General features: G+C 39.9%; 1 protein-coding gene across 11 annotated transcripts in view; it reads right to left on the minus strand.

Annotated features, from left to right (window-relative positions):
- Nucleotides 1-9,960, minus strand: part of ubr4 (ubiquitin protein ligase E3 component n-recognin 4) — a 41,048-nt gene extending 31,088 nt beyond the window's left edge. For 7 of the 11 annotated variants that reach the window (XM_063880732.1, XM_063880708.1, XM_063880756.1 and 4 more), the window contains exons 1-18: nucleotides 9,832-9,960; nucleotides 8,044-8,141; nucleotides 7,814-7,917; nucleotides 7,578-7,707; nucleotides 7,254-7,399; nucleotides 7,000-7,099; nucleotides 6,673-6,814; nucleotides 6,376-6,500; nucleotides 6,071-6,195; nucleotides 5,808-5,867; nucleotides 5,498-5,688; nucleotides 5,184-5,283; nucleotides 4,726-4,866; nucleotides 4,369-4,486; nucleotides 1,024-1,211; nucleotides 771-927; nucleotides 550-635; nucleotides 285-454 (exon numbers count right to left, since the gene is read on the minus strand). In XM_063880732.1, the coding sequence (XP_063736802.1) occupies nucleotides 285-454; nucleotides 550-635; nucleotides 771-927; nucleotides 1,024-1,211; nucleotides 4,369-4,486; nucleotides 4,726-4,866; nucleotides 5,184-5,283; nucleotides 5,498-5,688; nucleotides 5,808-5,867; nucleotides 6,071-6,195; nucleotides 6,376-6,500; nucleotides 6,673-6,814; nucleotides 7,000-7,099; nucleotides 7,254-7,399; nucleotides 7,578-7,707; nucleotides 7,814-7,917; nucleotides 8,044-8,141; nucleotides 9,832-9,956 (2,306 nt within the window). In that variant the 5' untranslated portion in view covers nucleotides 9,957-9,960. The remainder of the gene's footprint in view (nucleotides 1-284; nucleotides 455-549; nucleotides 636-770; nucleotides 928-1,023; nucleotides 1,212-4,368; nucleotides 4,487-4,725; nucleotides 4,867-5,183; nucleotides 5,284-5,497; nucleotides 5,689-5,807; nucleotides 5,868-6,070; nucleotides 6,196-6,375; nucleotides 6,501-6,672; nucleotides 6,815-6,999; nucleotides 7,100-7,253; nucleotides 7,400-7,577; nucleotides 7,708-7,813; nucleotides 7,918-8,043; nucleotides 8,142-9,831) is intronic. The other 4 variants (XM_063880795.1, XM_063880766.1, XM_063880784.1 and 1 more) reach the window with 1 other exon arrangement.
- Nucleotides 9,961-10,256: the final 296 nt, after the last annotated feature.

The following is a 10,256-nucleotide window of genomic DNA, read 5'->3' on the forward strand; positions in this document are numbered from 1 at the left end:
TTATTTTCATAGCCTTGAAAAACACAGCACTTTATAAAAGGGGTGTCCCCTCTGTTCTCGAACATTGATGTATTTTGAAAAATACTTTAATTTAAAATGGCTGTTAGTTGACTCTAGAAACGTAACAAGCATTTCCAACGTGAAGCGAAGCATTTCCAACGTGAAGCGAAGCATTTCCAACGTGAAGCGAAGCATTTCCTGTGAGCACTCTCACATTAAAGTGATAGCAGCTAAGGAACATCTAAAAGAGTCCTAACGTATGAGAATTGAAATGGTTGTCATACCTTTCCCAGACTTTCATGCACTCCGGTACATCTGGCTCTCCTTGCACACTTGCTTTGTGCTGCCATATGAGGAGGAGTCTAGAGAGCACCGACAGTGATTGAGGGTGAATGTAGAGCGGCCAGGGCCCCTCTGAAAAGGGTGCAACACCTAACTGCTGAAGGAGGGTGCTCTGTGAATACAAGACAAACAACATTACGTTTGTACATGGAATTAACAAGTAATGAATTACTCCCAGAGTTGATACTGGAATAACAATGAAATTACCTGCAGGGCCGGGGATGGAAGATCTGATGTGACCAGGGTGTGGTTGAAGTGATACAGCGCTAAAGAAAACGCTTCGTCTGAAGAGCCTGAGGGCAACAAAATGCATCGTTACCATTTATCTATTTTGGGCAAAACCCCTTCATTAGCTACCAAGCCAACAAAAGTAAGTCAGGGTAAAACTGAGATAACATTCCTGATAAGCAGTCATTTTCCAACCGTACCTTTGACATCTTTGTCCACGTCCTTGATGATGCTGGCAAGTGTAGCCATGTGCTGCTCTGTGAGAGACACGCTCAGGTAGTTGCGGATAAAGTTGTTTCTGGACTTGAGCATTGAGGTGGTGATGAAGTTCAGAATACTGGAGGCTAAACTGAGGAACTATAGGAAGAAAAGTACGAAGAGTTAAATGCTTGTATAAGCTGTTAGTAGAGAGAGCTATAACAGCTGGTACGCTACAAAGAATTCCCTCCTCACCAGTTCTGGGTCTTTTCGTCCAGCTAAAATGTTGCCATTCTCGCTTGGATTCTGCTTACTGGGGCTCTTCAGTCTGGGAGAGGTTTCCAGAGGTGGGGGTGGTGGAGGGGGCGGGGGAGCAACTTTGTCTTTGGTAGGGGAAATTGTCTCTTCAAACCAAAGCCCCAAGATCGGTTCACTGTCATCATCTGCAGAGAAAGACAACCATTTATATACATTTCTGAGAGTGAAGGAGAGAAATGTGCCAAGACTTTCAAGATGTGTGTGGAGTGGTGTGACCGTCAGACAAATGTGAAAAGGTTCTTGTGACACTGTGCAGGAGATGGACTGCAGTAAGTAGTGAACATATAGTGACAACATGTTGGTGATTATCCACATAAGGAAGAAACCTACATAATCTTTATTCTGAGATGTTTTAAATAATGTTCCATGCAGTCATAGCTCCTATCCTTCCTAAATGAACCTGGAATTTAAACTAAAGGCTTTGTATATGTGTGTGTAGAACATAATTCTATCATTTTGGACAATGGACATACAAGTGAATTAAAGTTGGTGTATTTACATTAATATATTAGCATTAAAATAGCATGCAATGATCATGGCTATCTGTGTGTGTAAATATACATGCTACTTGCAACAGTGACAGACAGGCGATATGTGTCAGGCTGACACTTGAAGCAAAGCACGTGTTGTTACTGCTGAACTGAGAACACAACCCTGCTGCATTATTCCATAGTAGAAATCATTTACAATGTTCAAATCAACAGGTCACAGGCATTTGGAATTAGGTTTAATGCACTACCAACATGCATTAGCCACAACAAAAATGCATTTAAGTTCAAACATGATCCCTTCACATTATCTTTCGATGTAAACCCATTTAGTGTTTTCCATTTCCCACAAGTGCATTCAAGTTTCCCTCCTATAAATTACATGTAAAACTATAAATCAGCAGTGCCCTATCCAGGATCCTACCCAGGAAATCCTAGACCAGCCAAATACAGTGGCGTGGGCACAGAAGACTATGAGAGCCTTCCTCCACAGGCAGCTGTATAGAACTGACCCATTCAAAAATCTACGCTCAGCTGCTTGGTTTAGAGCTTTCCTTCGCCCACTCAACACATCTCATCCTAGATAACTCCAGGACAGGAACAATTATTGCCTTTATGTCTCCAGTACACATTCTGTGTGTAAAAGTGGAGCCTAATTACAACTAGTTATTCCACTGGTCCTAATATATAGATCTTAAAGCCAGGGGTTGGCAGCCGCCTGGGAACACTTTGAACTTACACGCCTATCCTTCCGCGTGATGGCCGCACAAGGACTTTTTTTAGCAGCTACTAATCAATCAGATATATTTAAACAAAGCAAGACATTGAAAGCACCTCACGGCAGACATCCAGAGAACTTAAGACTCATTTGAATACAAAAATTGAAATGCTTCAGGTGTTTTAATTTTCGTTGATATTCGCATCTGCATGCAACATAGAAAGCTCATAATGTTTCAGGTGACAGCGAGTGGTGGCAAAGTGTGTTTAAGTCAAACGTTTAGAAGCATAACTACAACTTATCGTTTTTAGGAATAATACCACTGTTTTGACATGGGATGTACGTTATTATTATTTCCAAAAACGTGCGACTGACGAGAAATGCAATGACAAGTAAAGTGACCATGATGATCGAAGTACAAAAATAAGATTGATGTCATTTTCAAAAACAAAATGTAAATCATTTCAAATATTTACCTAAGTAATGATACATCACATTATATAGAAAAGGTTCACACCAATCTGATCTATCTGACAACTACAACTGGCATCAAAGTTTGGCAGGATAAGGCAGGGCACAGACAAACAACTATCAATCATCCAATGGACCATGACTCTTTATGACTTGTGTATGAAATTCATGTGTGTGTACTTTCCAGTAAATGTTCTGATATGTGACTTAGGAGTACATCGCTTCTTTGCTCAGTGTTTGTCGTGTGTGTAAATGGATCAAATAAGCTCTATTTTTAAGTTTTCTGTGTCAGATAAAACCATTGTAAATGTTGTATTTCTAGGACACAGCTCTTGAAAGCACATGGGAAAAGGTTGACTCAACAGAAGAGCAAAACTTAGTTAGTTATTGTACATGTTCCACTCTTCCATTCATCAGCCATACAAGGTTGTGATGGGTGTGAAAACAATCATTTGCAGCCACATGTCAACACTGCTGGTATTATCCTTCAAACCACACTGAGCCACAGATGAATCGCTTTGAAAAAACATTATCCATCTTTATTTTCAATCCCAGAGAAGGGCAAGTTTCAGATTAGGAGCTGTTTTGCCAACACCCTTCATCTGTGGCTCTGCCATTTTCTAAGCTAGTGGGGCCACAGCTCAGAGCCTACAATTGTGAGACAAACAACAACACAATGAATCTAGGACAGTGAAGTGGACACCAAGTCTTTGACCTGAGGACAGAAAACTGCTGACCTGAGACACAAGCTGCACTTGTCTTCTCCTGTCTTCTCTCTGCTGAAATAGTAGACACTGTCAACTACACTGTTCACATTGTGTGATGAAGGGACAAAAGATTAAATGACATTACTGTGTGTGTGTGTGTGTGTGAATGCATTTTCCCCTCACTGCTGCCATAACCTGACACTGACAGCACACCTGTTTCAGTGCCTCACTGACACTAGCTCAGAGATCTAAACACAAACATGACTCGGCTTTCAGCACCCATTTCTTATGCACGGTCATGGAGAGAAATCTGAGGCAGACCTTGAAAGCACTACATAACGCTTCTAGGCTAAGAGCTTTTTTACTCATTTAGTGATGACAGTGTGCCTCCATCACACCTACAGTTACAGGATGCCCTGATCATACCTTTGTTTAAAAACAATAAGAAGGTATGTGAATGTATTATAACTCTTTACAGTTAATTATACTTCAAAATGATCAGTTTGTGTAGACCAATAGAAAAACAGAGAGCTAAAGTCACCATTCAGCAGGGACTTTGAGTGCTGTCTAATGCCCCACATAATTGGCTGTAATTATCAGGGGAAATGACATCATCTGAACAATAACAACTGAATTTTCTCACTTCATTATGTGGCACATCCTTTAAATGTTGATTATAAGAACATATTTGAATCAATAAAGTTTGTAATCCTTGTATTATCAAATACTACTAACCCCAAATGTATAATGAAGTGCAGAACAAAATGTGCATTGTGTTGTGTCATCCATGCCAGGATAGAAGCAAAAATTACGTCCTGACAATAGGTATTATTTGGTGTGAAATTTCAGTTTTAACAAAGTGAAGATGCAACACTTAAATCCAGAAAAAATCAAGTACCTTGACTGCTGTCTTCCTCTGTACTGCTGAAATCATCCTCGTAGTAGGTGTTAGAATCTGTAGAAGCGCTGGCATCGCTGCTGACCGAGCCCTTCCTCTGACGTTGGAGAACACAAGCCTGATGGAATCAAAAATAACAAACAGCCTTAATAACGACAAGTTTCTCATCTTTCAATTACATTTCAACACAACTGTAAGAAGAGGACAAAAACAGCTGGCACACAATATTTGTTTTGTCTCAGTGTATATTCTAAATTACAGAATGTTACAAAGGGCTTATCCTATATTACATTGCACAGAAAGTCAAATTGAGTAAGTAATCACTTGAAATTGTGCAAATTACAGGTTTGTAAATACCTTTTTGTACGAAGTGGAGAGAAGGGTGAAGAGCAGATTGGTGAGGGGCACGGAGTCGATGAGCCTCTGGACCCTCTGGATGGAAGTACTCTGTGCCATGATGTTGAGTTCTGCTGGCGGTCCGTCACTCGCCCAGCCCTGCTGCAAACAGGGGCATCAAGAAAGAGAACGGTTTTTTGTATCCTTTAAAAAAAAAACGTTCTTGCCAGCTTAGATCGTTTTTTGAATTATTATTTTAAAAATTAAACTAGACTAACTTCCATTTAGCATAATTATATTTTTTCTTGGCTATTTTTTTGAAGAACTGCTTACATACAAATCTAAAGAGTAATAAATAATCAAGTTTGACTGAATTGCAAACCTGTGTGTTTGCTTTAGTTAACAGTATGGCATGGGGCATTATGTGGCTAAAAAGCTCATAAACATAACACAAATTATATTTTGTTTGTTTAACTTACTCGGTGCAGAGCTTCAACTTGGAGATCCTGGAAAAGTGAAGTCAGAAGTTTGATGGCGTGGTTTGCTAGGATAACAGACAAAACACCAAAGCCTTGGTGTCTATGGGAAGACATCAAAGAGAAAAAGGCATTAATGCACACATATCACTTTAAGAGCAGCAATCTTTTATTGGAGATATATTACTAAAATAACAGTTACAGATTTCAGAGATTTCTTTGCACTTGCCACTATCTACTGATGATGATCAAAAGAAGGAGCCAGCATGACACTACAAATATTTTTAATGACTTGTTTCATATTCTTTGGAAATTACCCTTTGCCAGGCCCAAGTTTAGGCGATCCTGCGCCGTCCTTGGTGCGAGCGGCAATATCACGGACCCGCAGGGCGGCCAGGGGATCCTTCTCTTTCCCTTTATCTGCCAGGGCCGTCGGGCTCAGGTTAAGAATCAGGTACAGGCTGTTTAGAAGGCACCAGGCTCCAAGCAGCTGGAAGTTCTGATAATGCTGCAGTCAAGAAATAAGTAAAACAGATGAATGGATTTTTTGAGCACAATTCCTAACTTTAGGAATTTAGGAACTTTTGTTTTTCTATTACAATACTAGCATCTAGTTCTAGCACTCACCTCTCCTCCAGCTCTGCGAGAGTTGCTGATGGCTTGTCCAATCATTTCGTAGATCTCCAGCTGTTGCCAACACAAATGTTGTACTTGTTAGCATTTTAAATGTGCTGTGTATAAAAAGGTTTGCATGCTGACAAGGAAGTAATTACGTGAAACAAAAAATGTGAAGAGACATTTTTTGAAAAACAGAAGTAACTGAATAAAGTTTCAACGTAGCAGCAGATTATTTCTTTTGTGAGAATACATTGAGAATTCATAACACTCACACATTTCTGGACAATTGTGGCTGCGTCGTTTTCATAGTCTTCCTCTTTAGTCCCAGTGGAGGCTGAGCGCAGCTGCAGGCCGCTGCCGACCTGCAGAATGGCCATGCAGGTGGCAACACTCACACCTAAAAGGGGTAAAATAAACGTTTATTTTTCGTGTACAAATTTAATTCAATAATTTAACAAGCTCAAAGATGGATAAATAAGGGAAGTACATTTAAGCATGCTATAGTGCTATATTGCTTCATTTTTGTTACAAAGGAAACTGCTATTGCGGTCCCATCTATAACTAAGTTTTCACCTACCAGCATAGAGACAGCTCAAAGCCAGCACGGTCATATCCAGTAATCTCCCCGGTGTCAAGGGCTCCAGTACAGGCAGGGAGAGTGTGTCCAAAGCCATGGTTACGTCAATTACCAGCGAATGGAATCTGGGTTTGGGGTTAAACCATTAACGTTTATTCAACAGTAGAGAACACTAGTTATCAAATACACAGGCAGAAACATACACAGCTGATATTGACCCTTATTAACAACTCATAATACAACAATATTAATTCTACTAGAATTTGTTTTATAAATCAATTTAAAAATAAATGTTACCCATTGCGGACAGCAGTGGCATCAGCCACCGTGGCAGGCATGATAAAGAAAGAGTTAGCTGATACAGCATCCTGGAAACGGTTGATGTAACGCAGAAAGTAGGGCAGGTTGAGGCACACGCGTAGCAACTTCTCAGACCCACCTGGAAATACACATTTTTTAAAGAACTACTAATAACTCTGGTAAGAAAAAAGGGATGACAGTCATTTGGCATGTGAAAAGGTTGAGGGAAACCGGCAAAAGATTCTGTTATATTACAAGAAAGAGACTTCAGGAAGATGATGCTTCACACTTAAAATTGACTTTCTATAAGAAAACAATCCTCACCAAGTTCCTGTAAGCTAGACACATTCTGAGAGACAAAGGCATTTTTCATTTTGGCCTGAATAGCTTGTTCTGTGGTTTGGTCATCGCAATCACTCTCAGCCTATAGTTGGAGAGAGAGGGAAAAACAAAACACTCATGATGACTCAAGACAGTATGATCATTTCAATTTTTGATGAGGCAAATGATATAACATACAAGCAACATATAACATTAACAGTAAGAAGGTTGGTTAACTCAATCTCTGGAACACTTGCCTGCATGTGTGCTGCTGACGGGGAGGCCAAGATGGTGGTAAGGTCCGGGTTAAAAACTGAAGTCAGTTGATTGAAGAAGTTCATTTGCACTTCTTTTTGACGAAGCTCTGGGTTCACAGCACTGGGCAACTCCTTCTGATCTTCCACTATAGAATGAATAAGGAAGGACAGTTTTTGTCAATCAAAAGCCCTGAGTCAGTACCTTAGGTCACTTTATTTCTCAGTTGATTTTTCTTCTGTTTTGCAATAAATAAATAATTTAGTAATGTATCGTTATCATCTTAATATTGCTCCCTTTTGATCCTTCCCTTAATGGACACTTACCATCTGAAAGGGTCTTGACGGTTTGAGGCAACTTGGCAGATTTCATCATAGCAGTAAAAGTAATGATTTCTGTGCGATCCAGTCTGCTGCAGCCGGTGCAAAGTCCTTTTATTAGAAGAATCAGGTGTTTCTGAAGAACGAAATGCAACACGTGGGTTTATATAGTTAACAATGTTAATTCAAAAGAGAAAACTGGCAAACATTAGCAGTAAGTAGAATGCAGTTTGTTCCCTTACTTGTGATACCGCACATGCCTCATCTGGGTTCTCCAAGCGCAGCAAAGAGAATTCAATCAATACTTTGCACGCTGCAGCAACCGACAGCAGCTGATTTCTCGGTACTAGAGAGATAGAACAAAATTGATTTGGTGGTTGTACAAAACACAACCTGGTAGCACTTGAATATAGTGCCTGACATGAGTAGCAATATGTTATGTATCAATCATAGAGGAAAGAAAGATACTTACTTTGACCGCATACTGTGGTGATGTAGTGTGCAGAGAGTGCCACGAATGATGAGTAGAATGGCTCATACTGTTTGTCATGGTGAAGGATGTCTGATTCACTGCAAATGACAAGTGAAATATCTCATTAAACTCTGATATTTTGTTTCTGTGTTCTAATAGCATACTTCAAGAAAAGAGGGGGGCAGCCTTTGTTGGTGGACATGGACAGCTGGGGACACACCTGTGTGGCTAGCTGCATGTGAGCTTCAATCCTTCACAAGGATTCCTTATCTATATATAATAGCATTCTACAGTGTCCAGAACATCAATGTAATCAATTGACAGCACAATATGTCCACTACATTTAAGTTCTTAGTATTCACAATCACATATACAACCAAATACACAGAACCTTTAATCCTCTACTCATTCCAAACAGCACATCAGGAGGAAAGAAACTCTTGGTCTATATGCTAACACCCAGTAAGTGAACCCCCCATAGAACTAAATCTATACAAATTTCTCAAAAAACTCTCAGAAAGTGCAATATTATTGGAGGGAATCACTAAACTTTTACAAAAACACCAACAATTATGTTACAAAATGTAAACACTACAATTTGGCATAATCTGAATTTCAGGCTCACAATGTAGAAAATACTTGCAATGGTGACATATAGCTGGAATTTTATTTGAAACTTAATTTACTATAGTCCACTGTAAGCATTTGAATTGTTAAATCAACGTGCTTCAAACCCCAACCAGGCGTTTCATTAGAAAACAAAACTTAAATGCTTTTTGGCAGCATTTGGGAAAATGAAACCGATACAAATACCAGGAAGCTCTTCATTTGAATGCAGTGTGATCAGCTGATGGCACTACTAATGGAGTGTCAAGTGACACCATACTATTTACTGTGTTGGTACTACGGATTTGTTATTCACTTCAAGGTGACGATACATGTGGGGTAATTTGCCAGACGGAATGTTCACATACAAAAGCTAACGTCTTGTTAACGTCAATTATACGTTCCCCGGCTTGAAAGACACTGCACAAGCTACCTTCTAGTTTTACCTATACGTTTTGTTACCAAGCAGCAATATCGCCAGGTTATTGAAAATAACATTCACGGCGACGCACCACCACCTCATCAAACGTGAGTGTAATACATGGTCCACGCCTACTTCCAGCCCAGCCAAAGACACACAGCAGACAACGTTTAACACTTGCTACCTTTATTAGTAAATGTATAAATTGCTTGTTGACATGCACAAAGCACACTTGATATTGCAAGCTCAGCAAACAACGCGAATCAAATAAAGCCAACTTAAGTTAGCTGACGTAGATAAATATCACTGTGGCCATTTCAACGTTACGTACCAGTTCCTTTGGAAGGCCCCTTAGGTAGCTTGCTGGCTAATGTTTGTGTTAGCTAGCTAATGATGAAGCAGATTTTCCAAACGTTACACTGCGACGGCAAATGACGACTGCACTTGTATAATGTCACAATAAAGACTGTCGTACACCGGCCATTAGCCCAGCTTGGTTTCAAACTGTTTATGGATGACCAGCCAGTGAGAGCTTAATAGCAATTTGAGTAAATTAGCTAACGTTAGCATATTCGATGCCCGTACAAGTTAAGCTCAAGTCGCTTGTTAGCTGCTAATGCTAGCTCAACTGGTAACGTTTCCTATCGAACTCTACCAAACAAGCTAAGTTAGCATGTTAGCCAGCCAGCTCTCTCATGGATGGACACGGAAGGAATTTGAGCAAATAGAGACCAGCAGTTCATTGACATGCAACCGGTTACCTGTTAATGATAGACCCGATAAGCTGAGGTAACTCCTTCGTTTCAAAAGCGGTGTACGAAGCTGATAAAAGCGGCCGCACTGCCGCTGTCCATTCGTGTTCCCCATCTCCTCCGCTCGACGCCATCTTGAAATCCCATGTAAAAACTAGCTGCTTGTGCAAGACACGGTGAAAGTAAATCAGAGGGGGCGCTGTCAACTGTCAACCCAACATCCCATCCCAACATTTACACAGTGTATACAATAAACAGTTTTAATCCCAGTGTTAGTAAAGGATTATAATACTCGTAATACACGCTTCCAAATATGCACATTATAATTAAATATTGCCTTTATCCATATCCAAATCACAAACAGGTCATTTATGTGATCCCATTGAACTACACTACAGTTTTTCTTATTTTATTGTTTGATTAAAGCAAATTAA

Source organism: Eleginops maclovinus, chromosome 1 (genome assembly GCF_036324505.1).
Source record: "Eleginops maclovinus isolate JMC-PN-2008 ecotype Puerto Natales chromosome 1, JC_Emac_rtc_rv5, whole genome shotgun sequence".
NCBI lineage: Eukaryota > Metazoa > Chordata > Actinopteri > Perciformes > Eleginopidae > Eleginops > Eleginops maclovinus.